The sequence below is a fragment of the Mesocricetus auratus genome, unplaced genomic scaffold (genome assembly GCF_017639785.1).
Source record: "Mesocricetus auratus isolate SY011 unplaced genomic scaffold, BCM_Maur_2.0 Super-Scaffold_100003, whole genome shotgun sequence".
Classification (NCBI taxonomy): domain Eukaryota; kingdom Metazoa; phylum Chordata; class Mammalia; order Rodentia; family Cricetidae; genus Mesocricetus; species Mesocricetus auratus.
Window position 1 is genome coordinate 93,327,671 of NW_024429188.1, and position 19,984 is coordinate 93,347,654.

Genomic DNA, 19,984 nt, shown 5'->3' on the forward strand with positions numbered 1-19,984 from the left:
ATAGCAATGATTCTTTTCAATGTCACATTAAATAAGGGATGAAATCATATATGTTTTATCTTCTAAATACTTCTTAATTCCACACTCTTTATTCTTAGAAGATAATGCTCTCACCATCACTCACATGCATTAATATTGCAGTATCCTAATTTGTCTTCATAACCTCAACTTTAAAATTGCCACCATCTTGCCTGATAAACCAAATTCCAGTAGTTTCCTCAGGTTTGCTTTCTAAGTGTAAATCTAATCAAATAACTTCCTTGACTTAATTAAAAACATGTAAATCCCCATTTGTTCTTGGGATAAACTTCATCTCCTTGCCGTGTCTTAAAATGCCTCTCATATTGTGCCCCTACTTATCATTCATTTCCTGTAAGACTCCTGTAGCCTTTATTTTTCCTGATTTTTTCAGGAATTATGCATTTGTCTTCAGTGAGCTACATATGTATTTACCCCTCTATAAAATGAATAGAGCCAAAGCCCAAATGGATAAGCTCTCAAATTCTACAATGCCGCCTCTTAACAGTAACTGCAACAAATAAAGGAGGCAGGTGAAAGCACTAAAATAATTGTTACTCAAATTTTGATGCTATGAAAAATATGAAATAAGGCTTTTACTTTCTTGAATAGTTTTATTTATAAACTATAGTTCAGAGAAACGAACTGAATATTTTACTTTTCCCCAATTCTCTACTGTTAATATCCATCTAATTAACTTTCACATGTGGAAATATCATGGCAAAATTTATAGAATTTATTATTTATTTTAATCTCTACAGTTGGGACACTAGCTGCATCTCCAGAAGGTGGCATGAATCATCATTAGTCCCATGGCAAAATCAAAAGGATCATCCATGTCATTAACAGATGATATTGTGTCTGAGAGCTAGAAAATTCTCCCTGATTTGTTCAGTGCAGCAACCCATTTGACCCCAGACACAATGTATTTATGAGTTCCTATTGCCTATGAGTTCTTATTGCTACTTATAGAAATTGCTGACTCTGTAGAAATTTGATCAAAACATCAAGGATTGCAGAGAAGCTGTGTTGTGCCCTTCAAACCATTGATGGAGTACCTTAACCTCGCCTTCTTTTGATGCCTTGCATATGGTCATCTGTCTTCCTGACTACTACTACATATGGCTTATTTGTAAATTCAAGCAAATGTGCTTCTGACTGGCACTGATACATCGCTGATGCCAAAATATCAGAGAGGATGAAGCATAAGGACATATTTTTTGATTCAGATGGAAAATATTTTAGATTTATGAGGAAGTCTTGACAATAGCCGTTCCATGATGTCTTCATATAATCAGTAACTCTCCATACCTCTCTTTACCAAATTTTATGACTTCAAAACTTACTCAGAGGAATTATTTTCTTGCTGACTTTAAAGGTATAGTGGGTAGATGCGAAGCTAGAGCCGCTTGGCTGAACACTTCAGCTATGGCTTTTCACATACTCGATTTCTACTGCTTTCCAATGACCACTTACAGAGGCATTATGCACAGAACACCTATTGATGTCCCACTGATATTGATGTGATTTTCCCTTGTGGATTGAGGGCAACCTAGCATAGAGTCATTAGTATGTAAAGGTTATGTATAATGGATAATAGAGGAAAATGAAATAGCAGAAAGGAATTTGCACAGGAAACAGAAGCAGTAAATAGTTTCAGTGAAAGATTTTCTTGGGTTATACAGCAAATGCAAAGGGGATTGAAAAAAAGATGACTCTTAGAGACTCAGAAAGTGTGGAGGGTGAAATGGTTTCATATTTTGAAGTATAATACTGTTGTATTTCAACCACAGAAAGCTATTTAAAAATAATCTTACATAATATAGTTCTTATGTGGCATCTTTTACCTGAGTGTGTGTTTATGAATTCTTATGTTACTTTTCTGAGATGGTCAGCAATAGGGCAGTAGTAGGATAAATCAAGGAAGACAGTTGTTTTTTTTCCATACTTGGTTTTGAACTTAAGGTCTCAAGCTTGCTAGCCAAGCACCCTACCACTGAGTTATGTAACACCCAGCTTCAGGAAGGGAGTTTTACTAATTTATCTAAAGCCATATAATACCCAGGTCATGATGTAGCAAAAAAAAGAAAGTTACAGTATTTGCTATAAGAAATTTCCTTTTGAACCCATTCAGTGTACTACATTAGCATTTTGAATGAAATGTTTTGCAAGTAGAAAATCTCACAGTAAATATTTTCTAAAGACACCTCTTAACCAATCAAACTACTTAGTTTCACTTACTATTGCAATAGATTACATAGTACATCTAGCCAAATTTTAAAACAGCCAGGTAGATTTATTTAGTAAAATACAATGTTTACTTGTATGAAACAAGGAAGAGAGGGTAAAGTTAAAATGTTTTATGGAGTTTGCTCTGTCATTAAAAGTAGAAGAACCATAAGCAATATGCTTAATTGTTAGAACTCATGAACAACAATTACAAATGAAAATTATAATTATATTAGTGTTTAACCATTATAAACTACTTTATAGATTTATATCCTATTTCAAGTAATTTAGTTATTACTAATTCATTTATTTCTACTCATATTCCTATTATAGGTACTATTTTAAGCGTATTTTTTCAGGTGAGTAAATGGAGGTCTAAATAGGTTTAGTGATTCATTCAAGGCAATATGCTAGCAAATAGACATTTAAAAATCTGTGCTCATAACTATTGTAGTATGGTACCTTATCATAATGTCAAATTGATATCCCATATAAAATACCCCTGAAATGACTAAAAAGCATGTAATTAACTAACAAATTAAAAAATAAGCAAGTCTCACATTAAAAAATAAAATATGATATAGCCATCACAACATAATAAATTTAAATAGAAATACAGATTTAAACACAATGTAAATTTATTATCAACACACGTTCTTATATTACCTGGATTTATTGGTACTAGGGGTTATATATTGTATATAAGATATTACTTCCATATAGTAAAGTGAGCAGAAACTGACACATAACACTAAGTTGATTTCACAATTGAGCAAGAGCATTTTTAGGGGACTTGTTGGTCCAGGAATATCTCCAATTACTACTTATTTTGAATATTTTATTTTTAAAACTTTTCTACCTTGCTTGTGTGTGGGAACCGATGTAGCAGAGTGTGTGTGGAGGTCCTAAGACAACTTGCAGGGTAAAGTTCTCTCCTTCCATTAAATGGGTTCAGGGGACTGAATTTACTACTTAAGCTTGATGGAAATGCCTTTCTCAGGCTAAGCCAACTTGCTGGGCCATTGTTCCTTATTTTGAATGATTTCATGTTAAAATCTTATTGGAACTGCAATCCTTTCATCCTATCAAAAGTATTTCTCTCTTCCCCCCTATTCCCTATGTGGAAGGATTTGGCAATAGGGTGGGAGGGTGAGGGGGGGAAGGGGAGTGCGGGAGGAGGGGAGGGAGAGGGAACTGGGATTGACATGTAAAACAAGCTATTTAAAATTAAAATAAAAAATGATTTAAAAAAGTATTTCTCATTGCAGGTCATTATAAATTAAGCATACAATGAGTATTCAGTGAAATTTCTTATAAAGGAATTATTTTTATACACAAATGTATCATTCACATTTACTAGAATAGGGATTGCTTGATGGAAAATTTTAAGCAAGAATCATGGAGATCAGCAGAGGCTATGTCCCTTTATTGCTGTTTATTTTCTTACTTTCTCCTGTTTCATGGCTCCTATAGAAACTGGTTTTATGAAAACTATCTGTTAACACTTTAGAAAATTGGGACCAATCATTCATGTTTATTATTTACAAGTATGAGAAAATCTAAATATTCTTTTTATCTACTTCTCAAAATTACATTCATTATATCTTAGTGAATAATTCTGCCTCAGTAGGGAAATGGAATTTCAGGTTAAACCTGAAAAGAAGTTGTTAATGACATATCTACACAGCTTTCTTTTTTAATTGGGATATTCCATTCATTGTTGGAACAAGGCTTTCAAAAAACATGTTTCCTAAAGTATTTGTGTTTTAAACTGGCAGAACCACTCAAGCAAGGAAATTAATATTCAGTCAAAATAAAATGCCACCCAGAAAAGTCAATACAATTTTCTATTAAGTGTGGGTGACTTTAATCAGAGTGACTGAAGTACAGCACTTTTTCTTTAAAAGTATAAAGAATGCATGCAATTGCCCTCCCAAACCAAAAAACCACACTCTTTTCAACTTTTCGCGAAAATAAGGTTATCTGTTTTGGTTCCTCTGAATCCTTGGGAAGACATTGTGCACTGAATTTTCTGAAAGCTCCCAAATGTTTTAATGAAATCACTACCTGAAGAACTCAGTGGTCATATTATTGTGTACCTATAATTTAAGAAGCTATTGTAGGTTAGTGCTTATGACTTCTAATGAGATAACTGTAACAACCTTTTAATTGAAAGAAACATGGCTAACTACAGCAATTGCAATCAATACGACCATGTTAGTAGAATAAATATTTCTTCTCAGAGTGTGTTCCTTCCACCCAACAGCAGTATTTAAGGTTGAGGGATTGAAAAAAACAGAACTAGAAGACCATTTGTTATTACAGCACTTAGGTGTGGTACAAATCTGTGCATCCCAGCATTCAGAGTGAATGTCTACCGCACTCCAAACAACACGAACATAGGTTAAAAAGAAAACTCATATGTAGAATAAAGAGCTTACCAATTACATAGGCTAGTAACAAGGCCAAAGTCACTGTGATTGCAGTGGCGCTCAAGGCTGTGCACTTCCAATTGCAGCATCTATAAGGTTTGTTAAAAGTGAAGGCAGGTCGGGAAAATGTGCTCCGAGGCAGCGGCCTGGGAGGTGGTGAGTAGACAGTATTGGATGTCAGAGGGTAGTTCTGACTGGCTGCACTGAAGATAGCAGAGGAACCAGATCCATGCTTGAACAGGAAATGCCTAATGGGAAAAAACAGAAAAGTTTCCCTGTAAATAGCAGAGGCAATTTCCACAAACCCCACAAGCTCTACAGATTTCAACTATCATACTATCGCAAATCTCACCAGATCTGGAAGGGCTGAACAAAAATTTCAGGCAATCCAGAGGTAACCAAATTGTCTTTGGTATCTTTGTCTTTCTTCTGCTCCTCCTCATAGTCATCCCTGTCACTCTGTCCCTTCCTCAGCCCTTCCTTTCCTTGCTTCCTTAATGATTAGTAAATGTTGCCATTCCATAGTTGATATTCACTGTGTCCTCACATTCCTTAATCATGATTCTAAAGAGTTGACTGTGTAGTACCAACAGAGTTTGATAATTAGAGCATCTTAGATACCAGTGTTTGGGCTTCTCCTCACTACTAAACTTTAAAGACAAGATTTTTGGCAGATACTCACTCATTTAAATATTAAACATATGGCTTACTTGTAGCAAGTTACTCCATTTAATCATCAATAAGTTTGTATAGTTCATATTTGATTCCACCGATTTTATCTGTTTAGCCCATTCCTTCATTTCCCTATCTACTAGCTCATGCTAATTTTTGAGAATTGGTGAACATTAGAAAATTTCTCAAAATATTCCAGATTTCAATATTATTATATAGAGTAGATATTTTATAATTTGTTTTCAATGTAAAATATACAGTGAAAATATACACTGCTAACATATATCATTGCTGAGAGTTGACAAATGCAATCACTTGTGCACCCCAGACCCCTATCCAAAAGTAGAATAGTCCCATAACTCCAGGAGCTCCCTCATTTTTTTCTTAGCAAATTTTTACCCTGATTTCCAGAGGCAAACTCTGCTCTGCACTTTCTCACCATACATTCCTTATGCCTGCTGTGGAACTATGTACATGTGGAGTAATGATGTTACTATATTATATTCCTACAGAATGATCACAGGTTGCTCATTATTATTGTAACTACACCTTTGATAAATAGTAGTGATACATTCATAAGTAAGGACTTGAGAAAAACATATATATATATATGTATGTATAGTCTCTGTACTCGATCCTTACTAAGTGCTAAGTGCTATGTGTTCTATTATGTACTCATTATCACATTCATTCTTTACTTGCGTGAAACAGGCTATGCTATTTTTCTCAGGGTTTTTAAGAATGGGATGGCAAAAATAGGTTAAACAATTTGTCCAAATTCACCTGGTAAACAAGTGACACAGCTGGAATCAGCATGCAGGTCATCAAGGCTTCAAAGTGCTGAATCTTAGCCACTGTACTGTGCCCTCTATGGCAGTAAAATGTACTGCTAAACAAAGCACAGTCTAGTGCTGCATTTTAATTTACGATATAAAACCTCTCAGTAAGTGAAAAGTCAACATCACCTTGCAATGAATGCCCAAATGTAGAAACTACATTTCTAGCTTCCACATTTAAAGGCAAAGAAATATATACATTCAAAGAAAAGAGCCCCAACAACTCTATGTGCCAGGTAATGAAAAATGCTGACAATTGAAAATTTTGTGTAGGTATCTTGGAGGTTAACTGTTTTCTAAAGGGCTAGGTTACAGAATGAAATTGAGATTCCTGCATTGTTCTAGTGGGCAATTTAACATTATTTATCAAAAGATTTTAACTATACATGCTGTTTACATAAAAACATACTTTTAGGAGTTCATCCTCCAAAAATGATGTCTATGACATTTATATAAAAAGTCACTTATTACAATGATACTTATAATAGCCAAAATTTCATTGTGTGATTTTAAAAAAACATGATACACAATCATTACAAATTGTGCTGTAAATATATTCATTAGGAAAAGTGTTTATACGTAGTACTAAGGAAAAGATGCCAAGTCTAAAAAGAGGCAATAGGATATAATTTTTGAAAGGAAAAAAGGCATAATATTCTGGATCAAACATTAATTTGTGTGATGTTTAGAATGTAGGGGTATTTTATTAATGAAAAATGCTCTTGATCTCATATTGGTTTGATGTCTAGATTAAAAGATTGACTTCTGGTGAAGTTACTAATCCCCTCCCTATTTAGAGAGGTCAGGTACCAAGTTAGTTTCTGTAAACGTATTATTTTGAACCTCATGTGTGTTTGAGATTGGTACTATTATTTTTCTCTCTGTATGACAAAATTAAGACCTAGAGAATTGGGATGAATTCAGTTACTGATAATTATTACAATACTAACAAAAGACAACATTGGAGTGCTGACTTGCAACACTCATGCTTCTGCTTCATAAGATATTATATCACTTTGTACACACAACAAGCTTATTATAGTGTTTACACCTCTTTTACAGATGAGAACAACAAAACGCAAAGAGATATATAAACTGGCCCATGGTCCCATTACTAATAATTGGTGATGCAGAATTTCCAAACTCTGGGATATTGGCTCCAGGGCCATTTCTATCAGAGCATACATGCACTGGGTTTATGCAGCTTCTGAAAACATTATGAATTTAATGTTGGTTTGTTAAAGTACAGAAGAAGCACATTTTGTACTGAACTTGGCATGGGGGACATTCAATTGAGCTTTTATACTGTTTCCTCTGGGCTTAATGAGAAGAATGTGTGAATGACATCTACAGAATCACAAAGTTGGAAGGAACTTCCTTATAAATGTTCTAGTAGCCCAAAATCTTCATTTTTCAATGATAATAACTCCAACCTAAAGAATGAAAGTGATTTACTTAAGTAACAGCTAGATACTATGATGGATAAAGCTGGCATAAGGTATTTTCTATTTCATATATTTCCTTTGTCTGATATTACCTGTAATCCTAATGTTCATTAGATAAGCATCATGATCTAATAACTTATGTTAACTGACTCAATATCAACAAACTCTATCTGTTCAAACCCTATTACAAAATGTATGGGTATTCTTTTGTGTGTCTTTGTACTGGTTTGTTCTTTTGTTAACTTGACACAAGCTGAAGTCATTTGGAAAGAGAGGAGCCTCGGGTGAGGAATTGCATGTACCAGACTGGCCTGTAGGCAAGTGTATGGGGGCATTTTCTTGATTGATTATTGATATGGGCATGCCTAGTCCACTATGGGTGGTGTCATCTGTGGGCAGGTGGTCCTAGATGGTATAAGAAAGCGGGCTGAGTAAGTCAGGGTATCAAGAAGTGAACTGTTTTCCTCCATGACTTCTGCTTCAGTTTCTCCCTCATGTTCTTAATTTGAGCTCCTTCACTGATAAAAGTGTAAGGTGAAAGTTGTATTTGGTCATGGTATTTTAGCACAATAGAAAGCATAATTAAGACATAAATTAGTACCAGGTTGTGGGGTGTTTCTGTGACAGTTTCTGGACATGTGTTCTGAGGAGGATTATGTAAGCATTTGAACTTTAGGCTGGAAAAGACATTGGATGCTTATAGCTCAGTGGGCTCTTCTGTGGGGTCTTGGAAGGTAAGAGGACTTGAATTTTTAGAGACGTGGATATTTTTAAAGAGACTGGATTTTTAGTATTTGAATTTTTGAGGACTATGGGGCTTTGGAAAGTTTTATAAAATGATATTCATATTAATATGAGATCTTGGAGGTGAGTAAGAAAAGAAAGGCGATGAATTACTAATCAATGTGTTTGCTTGTTAAATCTACAAGGGGTCAATTGTGCCGTTCTCTTTTTTTGTCAACATGACACAAGATAGAGTTTTCTGAGAAGAGGAAAGCACAATTGAGAAAATGCCTCCATAAGAGTAGTCCGTAGGCAAGCCTGTATAGCAGTTTCTCAATCAGTGACTGATACAGGAGTACCCTGGCCATTCTGGGCAGAGGCACACCTGGGAAGGTGGTCCTGGAAGGTAAAAGAAAGCAGATGAGAAAGCCATGGTGAGCAAGCCAGTAAGCATCTATACTGCTGCTTCCTTGACTTCCCTCAGTGATGGACTGTGAGGTGGAAGTATAGAATGAAATGAACTCTCTCCTCCAAAAGTTGCATTTTGGCCATACTATTTTAACACAGCAGTAGAAACTCTAAGACATTGAGGATCCATATTCTGGTACTTATACTTACTTGACAAGTACTGGGAGCCACTGAGCCTTCTTTTGTAAGCCATATGCTCTGATAGCAACTTTTAATGACTGATTAACTGTTTTGGCTGAATGGACAAATGTCAAAGGACAAACTACTCTTCAGTACATAAAATAATTATTATTGTTTCTAAAAAGGCATCTATTTTATCCTAATAATGGAAAAATGGAAACACAGTGTATAAATAGCAGTAAGAGAAAATATATTTTATTGGATAAGTGACCCATAGCATTGTGTCGATTTCATATAATTGTGCTTCCTCTCTTAGGTTTTTAAATAACCTATACTTTTAAAATGCAGATCTCTTCTTTATTGCCTGGAGAACTCTCCTAGCCAGAATTTTCCTCATCGGTCATTGGATTTACTAATGAGCAAGAAATGTAGCAGTAGACAAGCAGCAGAATGGCCGCAGCCTTCTTAGTTTCCCACTCCTATCCTGTGATTATTTTAAGGTGACAAATGTCACAGACATGGAACTAATCCTATATAGCCTTACCCTGATATGTTTCTATAGGACAAAGGGGAAAACCTAGGAGTATGGACTCTTTTACCTAATGCTTGATGATAAAAATTTTCCAATCTCTTACATATTTATGAAGAAGAACAATTGGATTTTCAAGACAATGTAAGTGGCCCTATATGTTGGATATTGATTTGGTTTTTAGATCATTAAGAGGCAGAAGAAAGGCAGAGAATTGTTGGCTATTATGATGGCAATTACAAGCAATAATCAATATCCCTGAGCATTGTAATTTCATCTGATGTACACCAAAGGATTTCCAAATGCAGTTTCATAAGTAAAATATTACAGATTAATGAATAAATTCAGCAGTCACAGCAGAGCAGCGTTTAAACTAATTCATGTTTGAGTGGAATCCAAATCATAGCCCTCAGTGAGAGTAGATAATAAAATAAGTTCATATACTTAGGTTCTTGTTTTCTTATTAACAAGCCCACACTAAGAGTCTGAGCTGAAAGCAATCTATAGTTTGATGTATATCTTAAGAAACAGCAATATAAATGCTATGTATTGTCATAAGCTTTGCAGGTCATTGTGGAAAGTGAAACCAGAGCCTAATGTGTTTTCATAGTCCTTGAAAAACGTAGGAGCATAAAGACAAATGCAGAGTGCTAGACTTTAGCTATGTGCTCATAAAATCAGATCATCTGTCTAAGCACATTGCTTTTTCCCTCAGGACCTGAAGATATACTAAAATGCTGTTATCAATTTCATACAATTGGGTTTTTTTCTACAGAGCAAATGATGAAAATGCAGTTCAAGAGTTTATGTGTAGGTAGTGCCTCTTTTTGCATCTGGTTTAATATTCAAGTTCAAATTTAAAAAGGGAAAGTAAGATATTACCAGAGGAAATGGGCACATAAGGAAATTGTAAAAAAAATTTTCAAGACTGATGAGACCCAGTGGTGGTAAATGGGAGTATAATAAATGCTCCTGTAAGGGTTTTAAAATCATCTATAAAAGGGGGAAATGTATTCTCTCTTTTAAGCCCTTTCACTACATAATTCTGAATGTATCTGTTAGCATTAAATAATGTGATTTAATATGGCACTTAAAATTCTACAGGAAACAGACAGAAATCTACAGCGTTTTAAAAACAGATACATAAATAACCGTGAGTTTTTCTCTTTTACATCTTGTAAACATTCTTATGAGACACATCTAAGTCTGTATTATTGTAGCATTTGGATGATTTTTCCCCAGAGAAAGTAGTTCAACTTTCTTCTAGTAAAAACAAGTTTGATTTTTTTTTAGATTATGAGTAGGCCCAAATGACATTTGGATGAGATAATGGAATTTAGTTACTTATTTTTTAAGTTATTGAAAGTAGTTTGGTGATAAAAATCTAAATAATATAACATAAAATTGTCATCTTAAGTATTTTCAATTATGTAGTTAAGTAGTATTAAGTGTTTTATAAGAGTTCTCTAGAATCACCTTTCTAGAAAGTTAGAAACACTATTTGCCCATTAAAGAACTCTGTCTTTCCCCCAGCACCCTCCATTCTACTGCTCTTTCTGTGATTCTTACTGCTTCAAATAAGAGGAAACATTTAGTATTTATGTTTTCATGGCTGTCTCACTTCTCTTAACATGATGTCCTCAAGATTCATCCATGTTGCAGTATGTGGTAGAATTTCCTTTCTTTCCATAGACAAATAATATTCCACTGTATGTACAAATCACAGTTTATTTATCAGTTCACTCCCTTATTAATACTTAGGGTACACCTACCACTTGGGCATTGGGATGAGTGCTTCTGTAAATACATAAAAAGAAGTATCACCTTAAGGTCTTGTTTTAATTGATCTGGGATGATATGGTAGTTATATTTTTATTTTTCTAAGAAATTTTCATGTCCTTTAACCACAGAATCTTGTGTTTTACTTCCCTCTAACAGGGTACAAAGGTTTCTTCACAATTCCCATTTCAATGTTTATTATCTCTTTGGTTTATATTTATTTTTTAGATTATTTTAGTTTATGTGTGTGTATGTTTTACCTATATGTGTGTCCATGTACCATGCATATGACTGGTACTTACAGAGGTCAAAAGAGTGCCTCCTATCATCCATAATGGGAGTTACAGGTGAGCTTTCTGTAAGGACTGAATCCCGTCATCTGTAAGGGCAGTAAGTGTTCTGAACTACTGAGCTATTTCTCCAGCCATTAGGCTTCTGTTGTGATAATGTAGATTTTACTTGCAATTCTTTAATAAATTATGTTGTATATTGTTCATTTTGTACTTTGGGCTTTTGTTTATTGTCTTTAGAGAAATAGGTTTTCATAGGTATTCAGTCTAATGGTTCAAAAATCACTTAAAAATGAAAAGAAAATAGCATTTTGAAGTAGTCCCATTTTCTTCCCTGACAAGAATATCTAGAAAAGTTGTGGGAAAGTATGTCAGTCTCAATACTCTGTTTTTCATTAGTTACCCTTTACAAATATTCCAAATTAGAATACCCTTAAAAGGTAATTATATAAATTTTTATTGAGTTTATTGGTATTATCAATTTTAAAATGAAGCAAGGTAAATAATTTTACTCCTCTACTAATAACTATACAAAGGAGGATTTCATTTTTGTTTCTTATTCTTGCTTCCAAATATTCAGATAACCTCTGTCAGCATGTCCTACAAGCCTTGCCCACCAAATTTTGATAAAACATCTATGCTATATCATTCATAATTTTAATAGTTCGTAACAATGCTTCTGCATGTCTATAGAAGTCTTAATTTTGTGAAGTAAACCATAGTTCAGTAATCTATTCTCACATGGGATTTTTCTATGATCTCCATTGGTATTGTAATTTTTTTCAAGTGAGTTGATCTGTAACAAAAACTATCCATCCTTCATTTTATTACTTCTCTAGATTATATATTAGCTGAACACTGAAAGCATATCCTGCTTTTAGACCTCTTATTTCAGAGGTAAACAGAACCTTCATCCATTGGCTGATGGAAGCAGAGGCAGATTCCCACAGCTAAACACTGAGCTGAACTCAAGGAGCCCAGTGACAGAGAGGGAGGAATGATAAGCAAAAGGGTTAAGATTGGGCTGGGTTAAACCCCAGAAACAGCTGACAAGGGTTAGCTCTTGAATCCCAGACTGATGGCTGGGAATCCAGCATGGGACTGATCAAGACCCCCTGAATGTGGGTGTCAGTGAGGAGACCTAGGCAATCTATGGGGCCTTGGATAGTATATCAGTATTTATCCCTGGCATACAAATGGACTTTGGGTACCCATCCAACAATGAGAGATGCACTCTCATCCTGGGCTCTTGGGGGAGGGTCTAGGCCCTGCCCTGGATGTAATGACAGACTATGGACACCCCCATGGAGGGCCTCACCTTCCCTGGGGAAACGAGGAGGTACTGGGGGGGGTTGGTGGGAGAATGTGGGAGGAGGGGAGGGAAAGGGAGAGGGACCTGGAATTGACATGTGAAGCAACCTTGTTTCTAATTTAAATTTAAATTTAAAAATAAAAATAAAAAAGAAAATAACATGCATTGGTTTATCTATCTTTCCTTGTTTTAAAATGCTTTCATTGTGTTTTCCAGAAGGCACAGAGAAGCTTAACCCATGATACTTCAAAAACATGGCTGCTAAAACAAGACCTGAACAAGGACCCCAATAATAGGGGAAATCTCATAGGTTTCAATCCCTCGACAGAGAACCACAGACAACCAAGGAAGGCTGAGATCAGGAGAAATAGTCTTCCCCAGGGAAGAGTCTATTAATTGGTTATTTGATACCAACTGATCAGCCATGAAGTCATACATACAAGCAACACAAATGGACTGAGCAGTTTTTATTTATATATTTAGGCACACACACAAATACACAGACACACATACACATGTTCCAATAACAGCAGAAACTAAAAAATAGGCTGTTAATTCAAGAGAGAATAGGGAGCAAAGGGGAAAATTGGGGGGGAAGGGTGGTGGCAATGATGTAATTATATTTTAATTGAAATGAAAAAAATTTAAAACTATGCTCTTGATTTACTGTGTAGAATGAAGTTTAAGGAATCTAAAGTAAATGTAAGCAGTGTCTTTTGTTTTATCAGATTGGAATGATAATAAAATGTTTGCATTTCTTTTCATTTAATGTAAACTTAACAGGTAAAAAATATTAATTCACAAGTTGATGAAATATCTCAATAGGTAAAGTAGAGAATCACCTCTTGCAAATTGTTCTCTGCTCTCCACATATGTATAGTGGCAGACACTTGCATGTAAACACACACACAAATATATATGCTAAATAAATGAAAGTAATAAAATATTTCATTCATATTTGAATTCTTGTAGGATACTTTGGTAGTGAAAGATTACTCTAAATAAAAATGCTAATGATTTCTAAATACTCACTGTTAATAATAATAGCAAGGCAAAGGCATTTGGTAAATATTTTATTGCATGAGAGATATTATGGAATTTTGCTTACATTTTTTACTACATTCTCATAATATCCCAATAATAAATTTGAAAACTACATGTTGTAGGAGAGGTGACCAAAGATAAGACATTGACTTTGTAAATTTCCTAAGATCACACAACTGGTAAGTGATTGACTTGAAAATTACCTTCAGTTTGGTTGATTACTAGAACATAACCTGCATGACCATGGTTATGTCTTTGTTTTACATTGCATTTAATTCCTAGCATCTGAAAATATAACAGAAAATAGGTATTCAATTGGTATTTTGAAATTCACGCATGAGTCATGAAACTCAGTCATTGTGAATATTTTATCTGTTAATATAACTCCTAGTGCTATACTTTGAGAATTCTGTACCCTATATTCTGCTCCCATTCACCTTTCCTTTAATCCTCCCTTATATAAGCCCTGTCCACCACTCAACCAACATCATGTCTTCTTTTTATTAAGCCAATCTAGTACAGTTTGTACTGCCCACATGCTTTGGGATGTATGGTCTTCCACTGAAGCATGGTCACAATACTAGGAACTAAATTCTTTCATTAATATTTTCATTAAAAATAGATTTTTCATATAATATATTCTGATCATAGTTACTTCTCTTCCAATTTCTCTTAGATACTACCCAATTCCCTACCCACCGAAATTCACACCCTTTCTTTATATCTCATATTAGAAAATAAACAGAAAACTAAGTCAAAGAAAAAAGAAAAACCATGAAACACACACACACACCATAAAATGAGAAAAAATAGAAAATATGAGTAAAAGACCTTTAAGGTTAAAAAAATTCCCAGACAAAGCACTATGAGACAAAATCTTCCAAAAATACTACTGAGTTTGTTTTGTGTTGGTCATCTAATATTTGACATAGGGCCTGCCCTTAAGTGTAGTTTGTATACCCAGCAAGACTGCATTGGAAAAAAAACTGATATTTCCTTTCTTAGCAGTGGTCAATTGGAGATAGTTTCTGGCTTGGGAGATTGTGTTCACTTCTCCTGTTAGCACTGGGAACCCATCTGTCTTTGGTCTGGGCAGGCATGCTGACACAGTGCCTATGAGTTCATATATGTTTCAGCCCTGTTGTGTCTAGAAAGACCATTTCCTTGGTATCTTTCATCACTACTGGCTCTTACAGTTTTTCTGCTTCTTCTTTTGTGAAATTCCTCAAGACTTGGGGATTTGATGGAGACATCCCATTTAGTACTGAGTGTTCTGATGCCTCTCATTCTCTGTATGTTGTCTACTTATGGGTCTCTGAATTATTCCCATCTACCACAGGAGGAATCTTCTATTATGACCTCTGAGAAAGACAGTGATCGTATTAACTGACTCTCCTCCTCCAAGAAGCTATAAATTGGCTCCTTATCTAAGAGTGGTACTTTGTGACTACCTTTCCTCTACATGCTGGGATTTTTGTCTGTCATTAGCTTGAACAGGTCTTGTGAATGCTGTCACAATTGATGTAATTTCACATGTGCATCTTCTCTGGTATGTCCAGAAAACACTGCTCCCTTCAAGCCACACTCAACGGCTTTCTTCTTCTGCAATGATATTTGAGCTTTGGGAGGACAGAGTGTGTTAGAAATGTTTCATGTAGGGATGAGCATTCCAGTCTCTTTTTCCTTGTACCCTGACCAGTTGTGGGTATCTGTGTTTACTACAATCTATTACAAAAAGAATCTGGCTTATCAGTGCTAGGATCAGACAAGTAACAGGCCCTTGGAGACAATGTATTAATATTACTCTGCTAAAATGGAGTAATATAAAACTACCTCCTAATGCCTCCTGCTTGCTGGGCAATGTAATCTTAATCCACATAGTCATCTGTTATTTCTCGTTTTAATTTTTTTCTTCTTCTTTTTTATTTAAATTAGAAACAAGTTTTCTAAACTAAAAAAAGAGAAAAAAGTGGAAAGAAAATTTAGAAACAAGCTTGTTTTACATGTCAATCCCAGTTTCCTCTCCCTTCCCTCCCCCAGCCACCCAACAACACCCTATCTCATCCCCTTTCTGCTCCTCAGGGAGGGTGAGGCCTTCCATGGAGGATCTTCAAAGTCTGTAATATCATTTGGAGCAGGGCCTAGGCTCACTCCCATGTGTCTAGACTGAGAGAATAACCCTCTATGTGGAATGGGCTCCCAAAGTCCATTTGTATACTTGGAATAAGTATTGATCCACTACCAGAGGCCCCATAGATTTCTCAGGCCTCCTAACTGACACCCACATTCAGCGTGTCTGGATAAGTCCTATGCTGGTTTCCCAGCTATCAGTCTGGAGTCCATGAGCTCCCCTTTTTCAGGTCAGCTGTTTCTGTGGGTTTCCCCAGCATGGCCTTGACCCCTTTGTTCATCACTCCTCCCTCTCTGCAACTGGGTTCCAGAATTCAGCTTAGCTGTAGGTGTCTGCTTCTGCTTCCATCAGCTACTGGATGAAGGCTCTAGTATGCCATATAAGGTAGCCATCAATCTCACTATAGGGGAAGGGCATTTAAATTAGCCTCTCCACTATTGCTTAGATTATTACATTTTTAAAGACAAATGTTTATGTATACAAAGCACTCATCCGACTGTTTTAATATGAATACATCTATCAAATCAAAATTATTGAAAGGAGAAAATTATGTTAACAAGGCAGTATATATTGAAAGTTATTAGAAAGTAAAGCTGTTGCCTCAACTCTTTGTTTAGAATGTGGGAGATATTGGGGAATTTTCAAGTAATAGGGCATCAGACTTTTCTGTACAAATCAAACAGTTCAGATACGGGACACATAGAAGTAAAATAGCACTGTGGTGCTGGTATAGATGGGTACAGAGAATAACAGTACTGTGAATTCTGTAATATTTGATCATGTTGTTTTAATAGACCCTCAAATACATTAATAAGTGTGTCCGAAGTTCATAATGATAAATTTTCCTAGTAAACATATTATGCTTTCTTTAAGTTACAGCTATATTTTATATATCTAATTTAATTTAAGACTTAATGTTAAGGAGCTAGAGAGATTGTATAGTAGTATACTTGTTCTTGCAGAGAACTTGGGTTTCGTTCCCAGCACCTACATGGTGGCTCATAACTGTCATTAACGCTAGTTCCAGGGGATCCAATGCCTTTTTCTTACCTCTGTGGGCACAGACATACATGTGGTGCTCATACATGCATTTAGGAAAAAATTCATACACATAATATAAAATATATAAAAGCTAAACCAGCTGAAAGGTAAATATGAAATTAATATTTTCTATTAATGGCACATAAAACTGTTTTAGATAAGTAAGTTTAGCATATTTTAATTAGCTTTATATTTAATAGTAAATTGGGTCTTGTGACATGAGTTAGAGAATATAATATTTTCAATTTTGATAAAAATAGAAAGTGATTGGTAAACCAGGTTACCAATCTTCTTTTCAATTTATATATATTTCTCATGAGAGAATAATTAAAGACTACTCTGATGTGGGACGTCCTTCTGTCTGCTGTGAATATGTGTTATTTTTATTGGTTGATAAATAGAGCTGATTTGGTCAGTGGCCAAGCAGAATAGAGCCAGGGAGGTAATCCAAACAGAGATATGGAGAGAAAGAAGGCAGAGTCGGAGAGACACCATGTAGGTGTCTAAGTAGATAGATGTCTAAGCATTACTGGGAAGCCAAAGCCTTGTGTTCATATACAGATAAACAGAAAAGGGTTAATTTAAATGTGAGAGTAATATGTCTGAACCATTGGCCAAACAATTATAATTAATATTAAGACTTAGAGTGGTTATTTGGGAACTGGCTTGTGGGAACTTCCAACTACACAACTCAATGATTTTCAGTAGCTCATTCCCCAACATGAAATGCTTAAAACAGGAACAGAATATGTAGCCATGGAAAACTCTGTGAGTATACCTTTCATATTAAATCAGACACTATGCTTTCTAATAATTGTAAACATCTTCTTTGTTTTATAAATAAGTTTTTGCATTCCTATTCACAAAAGGAAAGGAAGTTAGTTTCTAATTTCTGTAATTAGAGCAACCAGCCAAGTTTATAGAATTGTCTGCACTGGTTGTTTATTTATTTACTAATTTATTTATTTTATTGTTAAAGGAGGAGTTGCTAAGCAGTCCTATATACATTGATTGCCTTTTTATTTATCTTCATTTTCTGCAAACATGTATTTTTCACATTTATTTTATTAGCCAGTTGACACAGTATACTTTTCTGTATCATTTATTTTTATTGAATTGCAATCTACATTAGCAAAGGCAGCTTATTTTAAAGAAGCAATGTTTCCAGTTAATTACAAAAGAATATAAGAAGTGCAGAGCCCAAGAATTTCTCACTAAACTTTTCAGGTTGAGAATCTAGATTGTTACTTATTTTTTTAAAATAAATTTTATTTAAATCAAAAACAATTTTATTTTACATATCAATCCCAGTTCCCTCTCCCTCCCATCCTCCCATGCCCACAACTGAATCCCCAATCCCATCCCCAATTGACTCCCAGGGAGGGTGAGTCCTTCCATGAGGGATCATCAAAATCTGTCAAATCATTTGGATCAGGACTTAGTCCCTCCCCTGTGTGGAACCAGCATAGGACTGAACCAGGCCCCCTGAACATGGGTGTCAGCTAGGAGCACTGGGTGCTCTATGGGGCTTATGTAAGGCAGACGAGACAGCTAAAAGAGTAAATATGGAGAGAATGTATACAGGTGAAAAAGAAAAGAAATCTTTGATATAAGTAGATAATGGATGGGTGAATTGATGATTGATGGATAGATAGGTAGATAGATAGACAGACAAAATGCTGACATTTGAAAATGGGGTGTCATCTGCTTGTTGCTTTAGGACTCAGGCCTCATTTGTTATATATCTAATGCGAGAAGTCAGCAATAATACACAATAATCTTCCCTCTTCTGCATTCCCAGAACACAGACCAATTAGACAGTACCAAATGTGTACATATCCAATATATCAAAATATGCTGCTTTTTCCTAAGACTTTCACAAAGAAATGAGAGTCGTGACAAGCTAATTGGAGATCAAACTGTATAAGGAGTTGTTATTGTATTAAAAGGAAACCTTGGGGGAGGTTCAGAGCTAAATGCATGTGGTTAGATGGTTTCCAGTGTGAGTCACACTATAGAATAGAGACTATCTAAATCCTCCAACATGAAAAGGAGAGAAGAAAGGGGGAAGACCTAGAAGAGGACTTGTGTAAAGAGTTAGCAGATAATAGATTCTGCTGCACAAATATTGAGAATAGGCTGAGAAACAATGGTGGAAAAGTATTTAAGTGACATTGGAAGTGTTTTCAACTGTGGATTAATTTGGCGATAGGAAGGGACATATGGCAATATTTGGAGACATTTTATGCTGACATAATTCGGGAGAGGGTGTTTCTTATTACTGACACGCAGGAAGAGGCTGTTAAATATCCTATACTGGGTAGTTGTCTCCTCAAATGTACACATCAATTAATTTTTCATCTTGAAATGTCAATGATAATGTTGAGACAACATGGTCTAAAACTATTAATTTGATTGAAACATGCAGTTTTAATTATCTCTATTTCTATGAGGGGATTGGGCACTCTTGAAAATTTTTCAAGGAAATGTCAAACATTCATGATTTTATATTCCTCTCCAATATCAGTTATTATTGCTCGAGACTATTTTCACATGCTGTTGCTCTATTATCTAAGCAAATACCCTGAACTTTAGGGTCAGAGAGCATATACAAGTACATACAACTCATTCATAATCACCTTAAATATTTACCTTAGCTGAACAAACAAGGAAGTCTTTGTAAGTTATAGAGAATAGAAGGCATTTGCTACTTCAATTCTAAAAATTGCTTTTCAAATTGTAGCTTTCATGAACTTATCACAAAGCACAAATTCAAATCTTCAACTGCTGATTAAAATACATAGAATATATAATAATCACATCAATTGAAACAACATTAACTTTCTCCACAATTTGAAAACCCAAGAAACAGTCTATTGGGTATCTGTGCTGTGACTTAAATCTCAGGAAGTACA

The 19,984-nt window shown here is 35.1% G+C and overlaps 1 protein-coding gene across 4 annotated transcripts in view; it reads right to left on the reverse strand.

Moving 5' to 3' along the window:
* Window positions 1-19,984, reverse strand: part of Tenm1 (teneurin transmembrane protein 1) — a 789,988-nt gene that overhangs the window by 321,568 nt on the left and 448,436 nt on the right. For all 4 annotated transcript variants that reach the window (XM_040744566.1, XM_040744568.1, XM_040744567.1 and 1 more), the window contains one exon: window positions 4,689-4,927. In XM_040744566.1, coding sequence (XP_040600500.1) covers window positions 4,689-4,927 — 239 coding nt within the window. The remainder of the gene's footprint in view (window positions 1-4,688; window positions 4,928-19,984) is intronic.